General features: G+C 40.0%; 1 protein-coding gene across 1 annotated transcript in view; it reads right to left on the reverse strand.

Annotated features, from left to right (window-relative positions):
* The window catches only part of lrp2a (low density lipoprotein receptor-related protein 2a), a 90,320-nt gene that overhangs the window by 58,266 nt on the left and 11,277 nt on the right, over positions 1-20,777 (reverse strand). The window contains exons 3-20 of the mRNA XM_066686354.1: positions 18,338-18,460; positions 17,990-18,106; positions 17,356-17,466; positions 16,817-16,930; positions 16,546-16,662; positions 15,738-15,881; positions 15,378-15,497; positions 13,849-13,977; positions 10,504-10,673; positions 7,596-7,819; positions 6,226-6,432; positions 5,526-5,728; positions 5,227-5,367; positions 3,628-3,831; positions 2,932-3,124; positions 1,598-1,723; positions 1,188-1,318; positions 17-154 (exon numbers count right to left, since the gene is read on the reverse strand). Of these exons, the coding sequence (XP_066542451.1) occupies positions 17-154; positions 1,188-1,318; positions 1,598-1,723; positions 2,932-3,124; positions 3,628-3,831; positions 5,227-5,367; positions 5,526-5,728; positions 6,226-6,432; positions 7,596-7,819; positions 10,504-10,673; positions 13,849-13,977; positions 15,378-15,497; positions 15,738-15,881; positions 16,546-16,662; positions 16,817-16,930; positions 17,356-17,466; positions 17,990-18,106; positions 18,338-18,460 (2,712 nt within the window). The remainder of the gene's footprint in view (positions 1-16; positions 155-1,187; positions 1,319-1,597; positions 1,724-2,931; positions 3,125-3,627; positions 3,832-5,226; positions 5,368-5,525; positions 5,729-6,225; positions 6,433-7,595; positions 7,820-10,503; positions 10,674-13,848; positions 13,978-15,377; positions 15,498-15,737; positions 15,882-16,545; positions 16,663-16,816; positions 16,931-17,355; positions 17,467-17,989; positions 18,107-18,337; positions 18,461-20,777) is intronic.

A 20,777-nucleotide genomic window follows, 5' to 3' on the forward strand; every position in this document is an offset into this window, starting at 1 on the left:
TGAAAGCGTTCCTCACCAATCTGTATATCAGTGTTGAAAGTTTTGACATGCATAATGTGGCTGATCCCTCGTCGGATAATCACCATCTCTCCACCGTCTGTTTTCCGAACACGAACGATACCCCCTAGACGCCAGTCAGTGAAGTATGCATAACCTGAAACAGACGCATACATTTATCACAGAAAGCAGTGTATGATTTCTAATCGCAGTATTTATTTTTTTTTACCCACCTCCATATTTACAACAGCACAGTGAATACTTTGTTGTCTTTAATTAGCAGAATTAAACAGGATAAATACAATAGTCAAAATTGTAACATAATTTTAATAATCATAAAGTACTTAAATTAAAAAAAAAGAAAGAGTAATTTATAGGAGCAGTCATGAGCAAATCCTCCAAAATCTCTTTTTATTTGTAATTAGCAAAATAAACACACAAAGGTGACTGTCTGTGAGGAGTTGGTGTGTTGTCCGCGTGGGTTTCCTCCGGGTGCTCCAGTTCCCTCCCACAGTCCAAAAACACACGTTGCAGCTGGATTGGCGACTCGAAAGTGTCCATAGTTGTGAATGTGTGTGTGTGTCTGTGTTGCCCTGTGAAGGACTGGCGTCCCCTCCAGGGTGTGTTCCCGCCTTGCGCCCAATGATTCCAGGTAGGCTCTGGACCCCCCGCGACCCTAAAAATTGGATAAGCGATTACAGATAATGGATGGATGAAACACACAAAGCAGGTAGTATTTATTATTATGTAGGTATAACAATAACTAAAAACATCATTCGTTCATTCATTGTTTGTAACCCTTATCCAATTCAGGGTCGTGGTGGGTCCAGAGCCTACCTGGAATCATTGGGCGCAAGGCGGGAATACACCCTGGAGGGGGCGCCAGTCCTTCACAGGGCAACACAGACACACACACACATTCACTCACACACTCACACCTACGGACACTTTGGAGTCACCAATCCACCTACCAACGTGCGTTTTTGGACTGTGGGAGAAAACCGGAGCACCCGGAGGAAACCCACGCGGACATGGGGAGAACACAGCAACTCCTCACAGACAGTCACCCGGAGCGGGAATCGAACCCACAACCTCCAGGTCCCTGGAGCTGTGTGACTGCGACACCTACCTGCTGCATCACAAAACTATTATCACATAAAAACATGTAAATGATTCTGTAAGCCACTTACCCCCAAAAATAGTAAGTCCAAATGGATGGGATATCTGAGTGATCCGATCCAATGACAACCTGTTCTGGCCATCAAAAGTACTGTGCTCAATCTTATCAAAGAATGCGTCAACCCAGTACAAACGCATGGAACTGAGGAAAAAAAGAGAGTGATATACTGAGGTGGCATTATAAAGTTCACATGAATAGTATTATTATAATATGATTATGATGTCCTAAAATCTTAGAGCTTGTTTCATATGATAAATAATTTTATGTCCCATAGACAATATTCAGACAGTATGTGTTTTTTATTAATGAAGAAACAATATGTTTTTTTTTTTTGCTATCTGTGTTATTAGAATGAATGAAGAACATTTTGTTATGGTGCTTTTCTGTGAGTCATGAGACATGTTGGGATATTTGGCTCACTTCCAGTCGATGGCAAGGCCATTGGGCCAGCCAAGGGTGGTGTTTACAATGGACTGAGCATGTGATCCATCGCACCAGGACCTCATAATCTTTGCGGGACGATACCAGTCCGTCCAAAAGATGAAACTGTCAAACACAAATATACACAGGAAAACAGTCATATAGAAGAAAAAAACAACAATCTGCACTCTGCTTTTCTATTTCTTTACCCCTCCACCTGCCCCTAACAACAATCAGTCTAGGGATGCTTTTCAGAACTGTCAATCAGGTTTTTATTTATAAATCAGAGATATCGACAGCTGATTCAAGAACTCTGCTGGGTTTTTCTTTCTTAAGCCACGTTCTTAGCAGGCATTACAATACTGGCCTTCATGCAGCACTAATCTAGCCTCTTGGGCCCAGAGGCCTTCTGACTTTGAAGCTATTGGAAATGTCCCACTAGCAGTGCATAAAGAGTCCTTTTATCTGCTCTGGGTTCAAAGTAGGAGCAATCTATGAATGGGTGGGCACCTTCTGCATTATGGTAGGTGTGACTGGATACAAGTGACCAGATTGCTAACGCTTTTTCCTGGCCTCAGGGAAAAAGAGAGCCAAGGTGAAAGTAAGGCCCCTTGAGCCTTGTTTCCTGGCTCAGACCTGCTCACTGATTTGTGTTTTCAGGTGACATTTGAACATGGCTGTGATTTCTCACCCAAGATCACAACCTTTCTGTTCTCATACAATTTCCTGAGGAAGCATGATGGACAAAACATGAAATACAACATACAGTATATTACTACACATATAAAATATTATACTATTCTATATATACATTGCTAGCCTCCTTTCACCCTGCCCTTCAATACTCAGGAGCCATACGAGACCCCACAGAGTAAGTATTATTTGAATGGTGGATCATTCTCAGTGCTGCAGTGACAATGATGTAGTGGCTGTATATTAGTGTGTGTTGTGCTGCTATGTGATAAGCAACAGTGTAACAACAGATAAGCTAGTCTCTGATTTTATATCTACAAGATGGAACCACAAGGAAGGTGTGTCTAACAGAGTGAACAGTGAATGGACAATGCTTTAAAACTCCAGCAGCCATTACGTCAGTGTCACAGCGCTGAGAGTGATCCATATCATAAAAAATACCTGCTCTAGTTGTCCTGTGGGGGTCCTGACCACTAAAGAATAGGGTGAAAGGGAGCAATAGGTTGAAAGGGCTTCTGTTTGGACAGTGTAGCTAAGATAATGCACGGTGCTTACTCCTTGGAGTTATTATTTAATAATCTAGTAATCTAGTTATTCCTACATTGCTAAACTATATATTAAATATGTTGGCATTAACTCACCCAACCACTGGATGTACTACTATAGATCTGGGATTGTTCAGGTTGCGTACAATGGCTCTTCTGGACTTGTCTGCTACTTTCATGACTGATATACTCCTGTAGCGTGGATCTGTCCAATACAAGTTCTTTGAGATCCAGTCATAAGCCAGATCCTCCACACCTTCTACTCGATTGGTTGCCAGGATCTCACTCTCTGGGAGGATCAAAAAGGACACTTAATAAACAAGAGTGCCACAAATTGTAAGTCAAGTGAATGGTAATTTATTGTCCATACATGTACATTTATAATAAAGCTGCTAAATTTAGTCAGTCCTCAAAATGACATTATGCAACATGGTATAATCCAAGCAAGATTTCCTTGAATTGAAAATTGCCTGTTTTGTCTGTGCTCTTGCTCCCCTCCCCAATAACGCACTGTTCTCTGAGGACCCTGTGTAAGCCATGCATCACCTCTGAAAGATCAAACGCTACAGCTCTGCTCACACAGACAAAGTGATACTGAAGAACAAAATAAAACTAAGTGGCCATGATTAAAATAATCCACATGGACAGTAGACACAGTAGATAGAGTGAAGAGGTGAATTGTTTCAAACTTTAAAAAAAAAGGCAGCAGTGACAGATTAAAAAGAGCAATAAAAAAGCTGAAATGCCAACATGCATAAATTAAAAAAATAGGGTGAATATAAGCCTTCGTACCTGTCCCATCCACTTTCTGTTTGTAGATAATGTCCTTGGCAGTGTCTGAGAAAAAGATTGAATTTTCCTCTGCACTAAAATCCACTCCAACAAAGTATGACGGAGTGCCAGTGACAGGCAGGATGACGTCCTCCTGAGAGGAGAGGTTAAAGGGGATTCCTCTCACTGCCAGCTGACTGGAGAAGAGAAGGAACTGCCTTACAGCTGCAAGACAAGGCACAAGCCAATTTTGCTAATGAGTTAGTAATAGTAATACCACAGCATGTTTTTCTTGAAATATTAAGTTTTTAATTGTATTAGGCTTATACTTGTAGCAGACTAATCACATGATCTACAATAATAACCACATCAGAATTATAATGCTCTTTTATTTCAACATTTTGAAACCATTTATTCCCAGTAACTTCAAGATTTTCTAGCCACAGGGCCCCCTGAGTGGAGCAAAATAGGTAGATAGGATGGGCAAGGTCCCCTGATTCTCTGATTCCCTGATAAAAACCAACGAGGTGGTCGTGGATTTCAGAAGATCCACCCGCACAGAGACCATGGCCCTCCTCATCAATGGAGTGGAGGTTGAGAGAGTGGAGCACTTCAAGTTCCTTGGAGTACACATCTCTGCTGACCTCACATGGGCCTTCAACACCCGATACCAAGTGGGGAAGGCACAACAGAGACTACTTCCTCAGGAAGCTGAAGCACTCCCACCTCCCTCAACACTTGCTGGTTCACCAGTTGCACAGCACAGGATAGGAGAGACCTGCAGTGAGTGGTAAGAGGGGTGGAAAAAATCAACTTCACTACCCCCCCCCAGTGACATTTACACCAGCCGACTCCAGAAAAAGGCTACCAGCATTTCAATGGACATCACTCACCCTGGACACACTCTGTTTTCCCCCCTCCCTCTAAAAAGAGATTCAGACAATTAAAAGTAAGGACAAACAGGTTGAAACACAGCTTCTTTCCCCATGCTGTGAAAGCCATCAACCCCTCAGCCATCAGCTATCAATGCCCCCCCCCCTGTATATATTTTCTAGTGTTAATACCTCTGAATAATCTGTTGTTTTGTACATGTATAGATTTTATATTTTAACTGCTGCCTGAGAGAGGATGCTAAAACTGCATTTCACTGTTTTAACACCGTTCTTGAACATTGTTCTCTGAGCAACAATAAATGCTATTCTATTCTATTCTATTCTCCCAGGTCATGGTGCTAGCTAGCCCTGGTGTCTGTCAGCTGTTGTAGCAGATCTGGGTGATTGCATTCCCCTCCAGGGTGTTGAGCTGTTCAGTGATATGATTTAATGTCTGTCTGAGAGGAAGCACCACAATTCCTGAGGGTGGTGGCACTGTGTGTGAGTCTGGGGAGGACTTACTAAAGTGTGGAATTGGTTAATAATTGAGGAGAACAAATGGGCAAAAAAGGCCATAGTATGCAAATAATTTCCTAGCCATTGTACATACCATATCATGAAACCATATTCATTAAATTAATATTTTTATTCCCATTTTATGAAATTTGAGAAGTACCATATTTATATTACGGCTAAAAAGGTTTGAGCAGAACTGAGAATAAAATCCAGCACTGATTTACTCTCTTACCTACACATCTCTTGCCATCAGGATGCAGGTCATAACCCATGCGGCACTTGCAGCGGTATCCAAGACCACTGTTATCCGTTCGGTGACTCAGAACACAGATTTGCTCACAGCCTCCCAGATCCATCCCACATGGGTTACTGACTGCCATAAAGAAAAGAAAGGAAAAAAAAACAAAAAAGCATATTCATTCATTAAAATGTCTGGCACAGAAATAAGAAGATTTATACGAACATTCACTCATCAAATGTCCATTACTTGATACAAAACTTGAAAAGAAAACATATTAACATTTGGCTTACCATAGGGCTGCTTCAAGGCATGAAAAACAGCCACACCATATGGTGTCTGAGCAGTTGGAAAGAGTACTTGTGGGCTGCTGTCACTGAACTTGTTGGCTTTCATGACAGCCATCTTGGTCCAGTCAGTGTAGTACACAGAATGTTCAAACAGACTGATGCCAAAGGGGTGAGGGATCACTGAGCCACCATGCACCACTGTTTTCCTTTAAACCAATCAGACAATGGATTGAATTATTCAACACAAGCAAGATCAGTAATAAGTCACTGTGCCTGTCAGTTTTTTCTTTTATTATAGTCTTTTAAGATCTGGAAATTAAGGCATGTCTAATAAAGTGCATTGCCCATACATGCTAAAAATGGCTGACAGTCTAACCAAAACCCAGCAATCAGATTTGTTGCAGGGATGCAAAAATTGTCAATATCATTAGTCCCATATTTGTTTTATATGTAAATGTGTGCCATGGCCAATACGTCAAATATTTATAAAATGCAGACATTGAGGCTAAATCAATATGAAAAGCATTATGTTACCTATCATCAGTAAAGGGGTTCAAATTCAGTACAATTATAAAAATAAATAATTGTCCAAAATTAATATTTGTTTATCCGCTCATACAGATATTGCTATTATTGTTCATCCTAATTAGCCCTAAAGAAGATACATGTGGGTAAATGTACACTAGGCAGCCAGCCTTCATACCTGTATAGACCATCATAAGTAGTTGTCTCAATGTAGTCATAGCGACTGTCCACCCAGTACACCCTCTTGGCATCAATGTCCAGTGTGATCCCAGCAGGCCAGCCCAACTTGGTTCTAATAATACCATAGCGGTTTGTGCCATCCATGTATGCCCTTTCAAGGCCAGGCTCTCCGTTCAGAGTGTCCCAGTCAGAAAAGAAAAGATACCTAAACCAAAATATTATTAACATTATCTTTTCTCCATTCATTATATAAAATATACTTGTCATGAAGATTCAGTCTATTTCTAAAACTATGCAATGACATTACTGTGCAAAAAGAACCTTGAATTAATAAAGAACCATAAATCTTTCCTGACAAATCTCATTTTGGAATAAGATTTAAGTCACTGGACCCTAGATATACTACAGGTTTCATTTTTATACACTTCACATTCACTTGACTGATAAACCGTACAGAAAATAAAATAATATATTTCAAATGAGCACCTAAGTATTTTCATCAAAGGCCATGCAGCTGTACATTAATTGTCACTTCCTAATTTTGCAGGATTAATCTGGGCCTGACTCCGTATTGGTTTTCAATGCTCCTCCTTTTCACTTATTACCTCCAGCTAATCCTTTACAGTAGTAATGTATATAGCCCTGCAACTTTAATTACTTGCTTAAAGAAGACAGAGGATGATAGACAAAGTGGCAGTGGGAGATGACCTTATAAGCTGAACTCAGGCCTGTGGTGTGGTTTCATTTACAAGATTAGAGTTGTGAAGGTTGGTTCTGATGTTAACGTGAATAGTTCTTGATCACAGACTTTATACCAACTCATCCCAAATGTATCTGATTTCAAGCAGCTTTGCTCCTATAAATCATACCACCTCTAGAAACCCCAGTGGTTTGGAGCTTTATATCCTTGTACGTGCCTCATTTTACTAACATATTTAATTAACCGTCTTGTTATATTTTCTATATGACTAGTGTGGGAGCTGAAGCCAGAGCACCAATTGGTAACTATAAGATGTTAAAATCTTTCATCTTTCAGAGGGAGAATAAACTTAAACTTAATTTCTGATTTAGATGTAAAAGAAACTCACAGGTGTTCATGTCCAAAAATCTGTAGCTTGTCAAGATGATGTTACTGACAAAAGCATATAGACCACAATAATTGTGCTCTCAGAAATGAATGGATTAATCACCCTCCACCTCAATATAATTGAAACTGTTCTTTGGATTGAGCGATGCAGGAAGTGTAACCAGCTTCTAAGATAATACTTCTTTAATTACTGCACACTTCCACACATCTCCCATGTGGAGTAGAAGTCTACACTACCAAATCTACTTCAGCTACTTGGTCCTTTTTTTCTAATTACTCACCCAACAGTTGGGTCTAAGGCCAGTCCTCTTGGGTTTCCCAGGTTCTCTGCAATGAGTGTAACACGGTTGTTCCCGTTAAAGTCTACCATGTCAATTCGGTTGACACTGGCCTCCACCACATAAACTTTATTGTTCACCCAGTCTACGGCCAGGTTCTCAGGATAGTCAACTGATACGTTGAGGATCACCTGCAAATTCGACCCATCCATGTCCACCGAAAACACCTGGACAACAAATAAATCCTTGTTAAAACTAGACTAGCTATATGGTTTCTATGTCTACAGTGTACAGCCTATCTTGATATGTGTTAAGTGAGAAAGAAAATATGTATCATTCTACCAATGTCTATGATAAGATGCACAGGATATCCACTTGTTTAATGATCATGAGTAATACCCCTGGGTCTCTGGTTCCCCATGTATCATCCAGCTAGCTTATCTATCCAGTAGCATTTAAGTGGTGCCACAGGGGCAGTAGTGTGAAACCACTGCCCTACTGATTTCAAGATGGCACCTGTTTCTCAGGGTCGAACACTTGGCATTGTAACAGAAGCTAAGGCACCACTGCTCTTTGCAGTCCTTGCTCTTTGGAAACTGAACCCAATAGTCTTTGAGAGTAGGATTCTCTGCTGACCTGTTTACTGGAAACATTAGCTGTGGAAGACGTCTGCTGCTTTGGCTTACTCATAGACCCCCCGCTTGGCATGCTTCAGGAGGGGGTACTAATCACAGACCCCCAGCTCTTGGTATGCCCTTCCTTTTCAGCTCCATGGCTGGGGTAAAAACCAGAGAGCAGCTAAGAACTAGAACAAAGCCCTTTGAGTAGGCCAAGGAATGCATAAAATAGGCTGGATGCAGAGAAAATAAATACTGCATGGTCACTTTGCAAGCTCTTGGGTTACATAAAATTGCACAGAAATATGCGACCATTCTCCAGCATATCAGAGACATTGAGATTAGGAAAACATGGACTGCTGCAGATCAGATCCAACCACCGGGATCGCAGCCATACAGGAGACCAGAGACTCTCCCATCATTACGGTATTAGCTGTATCTACAGGCATCAGTCAAAGAATTCCTTTTCCACTGTCAGGTGGCCAACTTCCTTCACAACTTGAGCACATTGACAAACATCAAGCCTGCTGATCTTCAAGGAGAGGATATTGCTGGGGGGCTTTTTCTAAAACTGCTTTGTTCCAGTTGGGGACCGCATGGAGAGGCAGAAATCACACTGGCTCCCATTCTGATGGACTGGCCTTGCATTGGCATTTAGTCAAATATTGGAGCCAGACTTTGTGAAGGTGACATCAGTCTGACTGGCACAGTGTTCATTAATAACATTTGGTTCAAAATTGTTTAAAATTAAATTTGTTGTACAACTCATTTCCAAAAATCATGATGCTGTACAATGTGTAAATAAAAACAGAATAAAAATGAATGCAGAAATTTTAAACAAATAATTTAAGTGCTATATTTACTATTTAATTTAACTCTTGAAAATAATTCAAAGACAACATATCAAATATTGAAAGTGAAACATTTGCCCATTGAGAATTAGATGCCAGAACCATACTTCAAAGTGATGTGACAGGAAAATGTTTACAACTGTGTTGCATCACCTCTCCTTTTAAAAAGACTCTGTAAGCCTTGGGGAACTGAGGAAGTCTATTCATATACTTTTGAAAGTGAAATGGTTCTCAGCCTTGCCTGATTTATGATTTCATCTTCCCATTGTTTTAATAATGCTCCAGATGTTCTCAATGGGTGACAGGTCTGCACTGCATGCCAGATCTAGGCTGCATCCTAATTGTGCACTTAAAATTTATTTTGACTAGTGTTTCAGTATGTAGTACCGTTACAATTATCATTGTTGGGTATACGAAAAGATCCATGGAGCAAACTTAGAACCAGTGTTACGGGAAGCACTTGGGGAGACGAAGGTAAAACGCAGGGAGGGTATTTATTAACAGACACAAGGACACAAAGGAAACAAACGAAGAATAATCCAAGTATAAACAAGTAGCCAATTGACAGTGAAATGTAATGACAAAACACTAGAAACAGACCTGAACAAAGCTGAACAGAGAGACCCAGCAAACTAATCACAGAAAGCTAAGGCTAAACCAAAACACAGAGCTAAAGCTAAACCAAAACACAGAGCTAAAGCTAAACCAAAACACAGAGCTAAAGCTAAACAAAGAGATACTTGAGCAGAGATACTTGGGAACAGAGAGAATTAGACACAGAGGGATCTGGAATGTCAAATGGTGGCCGAACACTAACATTCAGGACAGGGCTGATAAACTATAACACAGACAAGGAACACCTGGGTGGGGAAACAAGAAGGCAAGGCCACAAAGGGGACACAGGCGGAGACACTGACGAGAGGGTAGGACCTTAATCTTATATTGAATATAAATGGTTTTATTACTAGACATCAAATATTTGTGTTTCAGTCTTAAAAAAATACGGTGGATACCATTGGAGTTGCAACTTAAGGTTGGTACATAGTATATACCGTATGGTATTAATGTATAGTATACAATTGGGATGCAGCCCTCGACGTTTAGTACAGACCCATGCTGTTGTAATATGTACAGAATGTGGAACTGAGTTGTCATGCTTAAATGAACAAGGCCTTCTAGGAAAAAAAAAGACGTTATGTTGATTGTTGATGGTAACATTTTTGAATAACAGTGCATACACAGATGTGCAAGTGACCCATGCCCATGCCATGTGAACTAATGCACCTCATACCATCACAAATGCTGGCTTTTTGAAATCCCAGCTTTTCTGGAAATTGTTATTGTACACTGAAATTTAAAAGACAGTTAATTTCACTTGTAGTCCTTTCTTTAAATGTACAGGTTTCTGTTCCAACTTCGTTGATATATTATGCATTTGATTACCTTGTTTTGGATAGTGTCTGTCCAAAAGACCCTTTGAAGCTGATAATGGAAGTCCACTCCTATTGCCACCCCTCTGTTTTCAGAGTGAACCAGGATGCGATGACTGTTGCCATGGATATCCCCAATCAGCAAATCCCTCCCATTCGAGAAGAGCAAGGAAGGTATTCCAGCTGCATGAATACACATTCATAGCATCATTCTGATTGTACAGTATCTGTTGAAAATGCAGGTAACTCAATGTATTGGTGAATTCAGTGCATTCATTGCTCACTAAGATGTTCAAGGACACACAAACAGTTTACATATTCTCCACAGAAAAACAGTGCCAACAGAATGAGACACATACATAAAGCTCCCCTGCACTGGCCTTCCAGCAGTGGTATGATCCATGGGATTGGAAGCGCTCCATTAAATACTTTGATTAAATACTTTGAGCTGTTTTACTGTCTACCTTGAAGTTGGTATACTGGTGGTTGAAGTTGGAAGTTGAAGCTTAATTTACTGACAATAAACACATTTAAATTTCAGTTGCAATATTGATCATAAAATTCAAAAAGAGATATTTTCCAATTATTTACTCTAATATAATTTAATTCAGAAGAAATTCTGGTGAACAGTTGGATATATAGTGTATCCAAAAAGCTTTTTAAACATGTTTTCAAACATTTCAGATTTGAGGTCCTTCAAAAAAGGAAAGCAACAGCGCCCTTGAACAAGGAGAGCACCAATAAAAAAAGAAAAATTTGGCCAATTTCCCAACATGTTCAATTTTAAAACCATGTTCTAACCATATCACATAATACAGTGAGTCTCAAAGAGACATGTCTTTTTTTTAAAAAATTAATGGTAACACTAGTTCTATATTTCAAAATACATGTCAAAAACAATCAATGTGCAACAGACATTTAAGACACTTAAGGAAATATAAATGAATGTTTATGAAACATTAGGAAGTCAATTAAAAATAATAATAAGGTGTTTTAGTTTACTTTAAGTTAACTTTTTCTGAAGCACAGCAATGGTTTTTTGGTAGCAACTATTTCTAAAGCAATTAAAAACTATTCACTTGTAATTAAATTACAAATCACTTAAACATTAGTAAATCCATAATGCTGACACCACTTTGAAGTCAGACTGTGTGAACAGACATATTAGCTATGACTGGGCATTATGCCAACACAAGCAAGCTTCTATAAGGGCTGGGTACATTCAATTTGCGTATTTGGGAATTGTCTTTTGTATCCACTTCATATAAACTTACTAAATTGACTGTGCAGTTCAGGCTTGATACAGATCTTACACTGATTTTACCCAATAAAAATGAAACTATTTAGAATTTCCATCCATCCATCCATCCATTATCCACCGCTTATCCGGGTCCGGGTCGCGGGGGAAGCAGTCGGAGCAAAGAAACCCAGACCTCCCTCTCCCCAGCCACCGACTCTAGCTCCTCCGGGGGTATACCGAGGCGTTCCCAGGCCAGTCGAGACATATAGTCTCTCCAGCGTGTTCTTGGTCTGCCCCGGGGCCTCCTCCCCGTTGGACATGCCCGGAACACCTCTCCAGGAAGGCGTCCAGGAGGCATCCGAACCAGATGCCCGAACCATCTCAGCTGGCTCCTCTCGACGTGGAGGAGCAGCGGCTCCACTCCGAGTCTCTCCCGGATGTCCGAGCTCCTAACCCTGTCTCTAAGGGAGAGTCCAGACATCCTGCGGAGAAAACTCATTTCAGCCGCTTGTACCCGCGATCTCGTTCTTTCGATCACTACCCAAAGCTCGTGACCATAGGTGAGGGTTGGGACGTAGATTGAACGGTAAATCGAGAGCTTTGCTTTTCTGCTCAGCTCTCTCTTCACCACAACGGACCGGTACAGAGCCCGCATTACTGCTGACGCTGCACCGATCCGCCTGTCAATCTCACGCTCCATCTTTCCCTCACTCGTGAACAAGACCCCGAGGTATTTAAACTCCTCCACTTGAGGCAGGATCTCACTTCCAACCTGGAGAGAGCACTCCACCCTTTTCCGGCTGAGTACCATGGACTCGGACTTGGAGGTGCTGATCCTCATCCCTACCGCTTCACACTCGGCTGCAAACTGGTCCAGCAAGAGCTGGAGGTCCCGGCTCGATGAAGCCAACAAGACCACATCATCTGCAAAAAGCAGACATGGAATCCTGAGACCACCAAACCGGACACCCTCCGCCACTTGGCTACGCCGAGAAATTCTGTTCATAAAAATTATGAACAGAACCGGTGACAACGGGCATCCCTGACGGAGTCCAACTCTGACTGGAAACCAGTCAGATTTACTGCCAGCCATACGAACCAGACTCCTGCTCTGTTTGTACAGGGACTGGATAGCTCGTAACAAAGAGCCCAGTACCCCATACTCCCTGAGCACCCCCCACAGAATACCCCGAGGGACACGGTCGAATGCCTTCTCCAGATCCACAAAACACATGTAGACTGGTTGAGCAAACTCCCATGCACCCTCCAGGATCCTAGCGAGGGTAAAGAGCTGGAATTTATAAACCATAAATAACTGTAAAGTATATATAATATACACTGCTCTAACAAAATGCATATCAGCAAACTAGTGTCTGGTGAAAAAGACCAACATAGACAGGGAGATTTGCTGAGTGGATTTAGTATGTAGTAGTGAATTTTGTTACAAATAAAATGTAAACATATAAAGTCTACAACAAATTGTAAAAAATACAAATGCTTATATCTAAGATACCATATACATTAATTGAACATAGGAGTTAATGAAGAACAATGTTTATGAAGAACTGACCAGAAGAACTGTTTCAGAATTATTTAAAATACCTTCCTATTACATTACATTAGTAGCAAAAAATGTTTTTAGCTTCTCTTGTAAAGTCATCAGTTTAGAGATACTTGTTTTTTGTTTGCAGTAATGGTAAGCTAAAACAAAACATTTCTTGGTGAGATTGTAACTAAGAGAATGTGCTGTCATTTAACTGATAAGATTAACATGCATACATTTATTTCACTTTCTAAACAACAATTTCACTTTCAGAAATTTTCAGACATTAATAATATACTATAGTTTTCCTTTAGACTTCTCAACCCTCATTCTCTTAAAAGTCAAATTATACATAAAGGGCCCATAAGACCAAATCACTTGATATAAAAAATAAAAAAAAAAGGATTTTGATGTAGGATTTAAACACTGCTAAAATTTCACTCTGGCATCTGTACAGTTCATATAGAAATTCATCAGCACAAACAGGCCTTTTTTTTGGTTTGATGTTACTCCATACCCATTCAGTCTGTAGCAGTTTAGCTCTGCTTATTTATGCTTTTCAATGAGAAACTCACTGGATGTGTTGGCTCTGCAGTGTCGCTGATGTTCCAGAACATATCCTTCCCGACAGCTGCAGCGATGTGTACCTGTACGATCCTCACACAGCTGATCACAAACACCCCACAGCTGGCATTCATCATAGTCTGAGCCATAAAGAAGGTATGTAAAAGAAACACTGAGTGCTTATGTTAATGAAGTAAAGAAAACATACTCTGTCATAAGGTACTGTGAAAAAAAAGGTACATCAATGTTACAATAATAAAACAATTAATACAAATTTGACACACAAATTTTCTCATCTTTTCCTGTCTTTGATCTCATAGTAAACATTTAGGTGAGATTTGTCCTGGAGCCAATATGCTGCTGTGGGTGCCACTGGTTCTGGATGTATTGTACAATGGTTCTCCCTGCTGGTCTGTCGATAGGTTTATATTTGCTGCCAAGAAAATTTTTCTTTTATTTTTAAATTCCTTATATCTGTTTTTTCCACTATATCTGGCCTTGGTGCCAGTATTGGGAGTATGATTAAGACAAGGCATTGTTTAATCTGCGTAAATGACCAAACCACCTTGATCTGCACTGCTTGATTTCTTCTTTGACTGAAGGCTGGTTACACCTTAATCTGATGGTCTTGTTTTGCAGCTGGTCACATGCAGAGATGCCAAGGATTCACTGGAGGCACCTTATTTAAAATATGTCAAGTTTTTTCATGTCGTTTCCTAACAGTGTCCATGTTTCAGATCCATATAGTAGGATTGGTAGAATGAGTGGTTAAAGTGGATTTTGTTTTTTTACCATGAAATTCTCTTTCGGCCACAAACAAGTGCCCCAAAGGTAACAGAGACTTGACCAATCCAGTGATGCACTTCTGCATTAGATGCCAATTTCTTTGTCTGTTCTAATGACCTGAGATATTTGAATTCGATTGGTTCATTTTGGATGCTGGTGAGCCATCTATTGTCAGGATTCTGGATTGTAACATAAATGTCTTACCTGTTTCTGTGCTATTGTTTATATTATTAGTGTATGTGGTTGTTCTGCATTGTCGTTTTTGCCAAATTGGATACCTGGTCTGTCTCCGAAAATGTTCTTCATGTTCATTCAACAACATGGACGAGGTCACAGCCTTGACAGACTCAAGGGTTAACAGGAAACTCATCTCAGAGCTCATTTTGGATCACACACAGCCTTTTAAGTTATCGTAAATTGCTTGGAGTAGGCATATTATTTTGCAAGGAACTGAAAAGTGCATATGAATATATTTTGACAGTTGGGAGCACCAAAGTTCTTATATTCATGGCTGTCACTTTTTTTCCTGACTGGGACAGTAATTACATGTTACTGTGGTTGAACCTGTGTCTGAGTGTCAAATACAGCCTGCAGAATTCAATTCTTTGTGGCACTTCCCAGTGTGCACTGCTCTCACATGTGAGTTTAGAGTGAACCTCATGATAGAATTGTTTGGATAGTCTGTGGTCGACAAGTTTGGCAGGTTTTAGTTTGAAAAAAATTATGTTACTAGTAAAAGGCCATGTGATTTTACCAATACAAGAGCGGCTGTCATTGCTCTTGACAACATAGCCACGTGGACAAGTACAGGTACCACCAACAGGTGACTTCTGACAGCGATGCTCACAGCTCAAAGTTGCACAGCGCCAAATACCTGAGAATCAAACAAAACAAAACTTCAAAGGCTGGAAAATTGTCTAGCAATATTACCTTCTGTATTAAAACCATTATTCAGTTACTTGACAAGGTGTATAGCCCTGTATATTATTCCAGTTTTATACGTGCCCATGCTATAAACTTACCACTTAGTTTGAATTGAAAAACAAATAATGAAGGAAAAATAATCAAATATCTGTTTGTAGTCAGTGTAGTCACATAAGGCATGGATACTGACTGCAGTTGCGTCCAGCTGTGATGTTGGTCTCATCCTCCCCATCAGGGCAGTGTGGGGTCTCATCACAGAGATGCTCCATAGAGATACAAACACCAGATGAAGGACATGGCCATTCACCCGGGGCACATTCATGCTGGATATTATCTATGAACAATGGAGCAAAAAGCATATCATCCTTTGTTACCAACAAATGAAAATACCAAGAAACAATATGTTAACATACAAAACATAAGTGACACTACTTTGGGCAATTCTCCCCCAAGTCTGTGTTTACCATTTACTAGTAAACATAGACACAAATACCAAGAAAAGTAGAAGGGGACACAGAGAAAATACAAAGCTGGAGCTCAGCAGATGATAAAAACCTTGTTTGATAACAGCTGAAACAATGTATGAGGTCTGTGAGAAGGACAGCAGCCTTATCTGCCATGGAATGAGAAGCAGCTAGGCTCAGATTTTAGAGTCTGGCAAAACAGTGTCATTTGAAAACATGGGAAGTAACCACTCTTGGAGGGTCACATGGGCGCTGTGGGTGCTCCAGCCAGGCCCTCTCAAAACATAAGCCCTTCAGAGCAACCCAGAGACGTTCTAAAGAGCACTGGAGGGTCTGAATTCTCAGCAGCCACAGATAGGAGATGCATGGCTGATGAGAGCCCTCATTACGCACAAGAACCAGACCACTTCATGGCTGAGGGTCTTCAGGTTAACACAACAGGAGTTCTCATACACACAACTGCTGTAATTTTACAGTAAACTAATATACATTATTATTATAATAACGTATTTCATAATAAATGACATAACCCACCACAGCCCCTCTCATCGGCATTGTCTCCACAGTCATCCTCTCCATCGCACAACCAGACCTGGTGTATACAGCGACCACTGGGGCAAGTAAAGTAAGTCCCTCTACATGTGGGATATGCTGCAAGTTTAAGAAAGGAAATATATAAATAAATGTATAATTAATATTACATAAGGGAAAAATGAAAAAGAACAAAATGAAAAAAAAGAGGAAATGGAAAAAAAAATAGTTATACATATTTGAATAGTCCCATTGAAAAGAATAATGTACATACTGCAGTTCTGTTCATCGCTTCTGTCCCCACAGTCATCATCATGGTCACAAACATACCCACGTGGTATACACTCTCCATTACTGCACTGGAATTGGCTGCTACTGCAATGCTGAGCTGGACAGAATAAAGCAAAGACACTATTTATACAGGTCTAGACAAATACAGGTCTAGACAGATACATACATCTCTAAATCCGAATATAAATCCACGCTACCTACAGATCTAGTAGTTCTACTTACATCTAGTGCTATTTAGTACTTCTGATGTATCCAGTTATACCTAGGAAGTATTGAGCAGTTACATGAACTTTACTTTACTTTACTTGGAACTGACCGACATGATATTTACCTGGTTACAAATTTAGTAAAATAAAGTGTTACTTATTTCAGTATGCACTTTCCACTTTAAGTAAAATATGTTAAATAAACACAATTCCACTATTAGAATCATTACTAAGTTGGAATATGTTGGTACTTTGCTCCTGGTGTATTCTGGAGTATAGCGTCAGTGTGCATTCTCTGCCAGGGACAAACACTCACTGCAGTTGGCTTCATCAGAGCCGTCTCGGCAGTTAAGCACCTGGTCACAGTGCTGGCTCCTGTTATAGCACGCCCCGTTAGCACACCTCAGCTCCAAGCACTCGGGGTAGTCTGAGAGAGAGAGAGAGAGAGAGAGAGAGAGAGAGAGAGAGAGAGAGAGAGAGAGAGAGAGAGAGAGAGAGAGAGAGAGAGGGAGAGAGAGTTTCCAGCCATCACTCCATCATTCAATTAAATATAATTACTCTGTAATAAGATACTCCTACATATGGAGCATAGACAGGATATGTCTTTTTTTTGCTTTTTTTAAGGAGAGGGTATCAAGATGAGCCTTCAGCAGATAAATAGCACTGAAGTCTAATACCACCAAGTGTGCATTATGTATTGTGCAGTGGTGTGTGTCCAGAATTTTGGCTCAGTAATGGAATAGTAGATGAACGATGTTTCGCACTAATCCACTGAGGAATCTGCAATCAACTTCTGACTACAAGCAGCATATTGTGGCTATTTCTGTCAGTCAGCGAGCCTCTTAATCTTACAAATTGATTAAAATGCCATAGGAGCCTAGAGTGCGATGGCTGGGGGGGATGCGCGTGCACACACACACAACACAAATACACAAAGATGGATCACTTACGGCAATTCCTCTCATCAGCCCCATCTGAACAGTCAGGCAGATGGTCACACCTGTACTCCCCTGGGATGCAGGCCCCATTAGTGCAGCTAAACTGTGTGCTGGAGCATGTTCTCCCAGCTGAAGAGAGAGATCAAAGGAGACATAATAAATATATATATGTGTGTGCTGGGTGGTCTCTTCATCTCAATACCTCTTAGAAAATGTAGCCCACACATTGGGACTATTGTGTTTCAGGTATGTGCGGGAAATTACATAATTTATCATTATTTGATGGTCAAGAGAATACTTAGACATGGATATGGAGAAGGTGGAAGATCAAGCAAAAATGAAGCGAGGGAGTGGACGTACGACATTGGTGTCTTTCATCTGATCCATCTTCACAGTCCTCCTCATCATCACACAGCCACAGCTCTGGAATGCACTCTCCGTCGCTCAGACACTGGAACTGACCCGCCTCACAGGTCGATTGGGCTGAGTGAACAAAGTGAGTCGGCTTAATTAATAAAACTCACAGGCGCAGGGTCTACTTCGCTTCAGGGGCTAATGTAACTGTTCGGCAAAATTTCACAGTCACACATTTTTCACCAGAACAACCAGGACATATTTGGGGTGTGACATTTGCTCTGGTGCTATAAAGCTAATGTAACTGAAAGGTAACTCAGCAGCTTCGTACTCTACAAGACATACTTTTCCATACAACAATCAATCATGCATTCATTTTCCATAACTGCTTCATCCTGTTCAGGTTTGTGGTGGGCCTGGAGCCTACTAGGAATTATTGAGGGCAGAGCAGGAACACACTCTGGACGGGATACCAGTTAATCACAGTAATATATACTCTCTCAGAAATATGGTCACTGTGATGGTACCTTTTTGCTGTCATTGTGGTGGAACCCTCAAGGCTAAATAATTAGGGAACATAGTTGTACCATATTGTACATAAACTGTAGATTTCAAAGTTGTGTTGATTTCATACGCCACCTCTCCATGACATACGTTCCTTTATTTTACACAGATAAATAATGAAAGCTTATAAATATTCACCTCTTCTTCTGGATAAAAGAATGTAATGTACTTTTAGTGATAATGATACTTTTAAACCAGTATTTTACATGTAAAGGCACCACAGTGGTTTTAAATCCAGTTGTGTTACATAAAAATACATTACATTCCCTTCTGCATTTTTTAACTGAGAACGTAGTTTGGTGGACTTTTTTCCAGTTTCCCTGCTCTAGATATTTTCAGTGCTGTTTTAGTTACATGTTTTGTTGGAGGATTCCTGTTAGTTTTGATTCTACATCTTCATTTACATATTTGTGTTCATTTCTGTTTGTTCAATAAACTGCATCGGCACATGTATCCATCCTTAGTGTTCCATCCCCTCCACACCGTTTACCATTACTCGGTTTAAACAAAACAGGGAAAATCTCCTACCAGTCAAAACTATGACCTTGCAAGCTAGCAGCTGTGTAGCAAGTGGAGTATTGACACTATTCTAGAGAGTGTATCTTTGTTAATGGTTTTTATTTTTTAATTCTCTCTTTATTAGAAGAATGAATATATATATATATTTATATGTGTGTGTGTGTGTGTGTACATGACATGATGTTTCAAGATACATAACATCTATTCTTCAAGTTTCCATACAAAACATTCCATCTTATGAAGAGGAATGGAATTAAAGGAAAAAAACAACCAAACTATGCAAAGCAAAAAATAAAAAAATTAAACACACACACACAAAGGAGACTCTTTAAAGGCAGAACCTAAAAGGGAGCTTAATTTTTTTATCAATTTACCCCGTTATTTATTGGTGTTCTCTGGCAAAGCATTCCACCTTGTTCCCTTTCACATATTCAACTCAATTTGCCCAATAAATATAACATTGTTCGGTCTGTACATTTAAACTATCCATATAAAATATAGTCTTGATTATGCCACAGGAATCTTTTGTTGTTGGTGGTGATATTTGTAACCAATTTTTGGTTACAGATTTTTTACATGCTGCCATTGTAATTCTGAATATATATTTCTCCGGTCTTCATAGAAGTTGCAGGGGATATAGGCCTAGGTAAACTGTCTCAAACGGAAAAGGTATTTGTTGCTTTAATGCCTGTACTCTTTATGTATTTCCTTTCAGAATGGTTGTCTTTATTAATTGTTAAAACTATGGACACACAACCACCCACCCTACTACTTTCTGATGATAATTTGCTATTTTGAAAATTATGTTACTGTTAAAAAAGTAATTTTTCTTGCTCCTGTCAAAAGACGGCTCTAATGATGCGAGGCCATGTTTAATCAGTCTGCCAATTTTTATACAAAGGAAGTAAGGGTGAAATAAAGCTGTTATTTTGGGCTTGAGATATAGGCTGTCTTAGGAAGCTTAATAGTGGAAACTGTGTGGTTTGGTAAATCCACAGGAACAAGATTATACTGTGCCTTATTCAAAAATCATACTTAAGAATACATTTTTTGTCAAACACAGAGTTTTCGAGAAGATTCTGATATTCAACAATGATTTCTTATTTGAGATTTGTTCTTAGCTAAGGACAGAGTCCCTACACACTCAACAGAACATGTGCTGAACACATCCTGAAATGGACATAAGCCCTATTCATGTGGGATTATTTTTACATTTGAAGCTGGGGTAATTTAATTTTGCCACAGGGTATCAATAATGTTTATGATAAATTTGCACTGGATAAGAATTTTTGAGGTTAATCACTGACATCCATCCATCCATCCATTATCTGTAACCGATTATCCAATTTAGGGTCGCGGGGGG

This window comes from Hoplias malabaricus, chromosome 12, assembly GCF_029633855.1.
Source record: "Hoplias malabaricus isolate fHopMal1 chromosome 12, fHopMal1.hap1, whole genome shotgun sequence".
NCBI classification, from domain to species: Eukaryota; Metazoa; Chordata; class Actinopteri; order Characiformes; family Erythrinidae; genus Hoplias; species Hoplias malabaricus.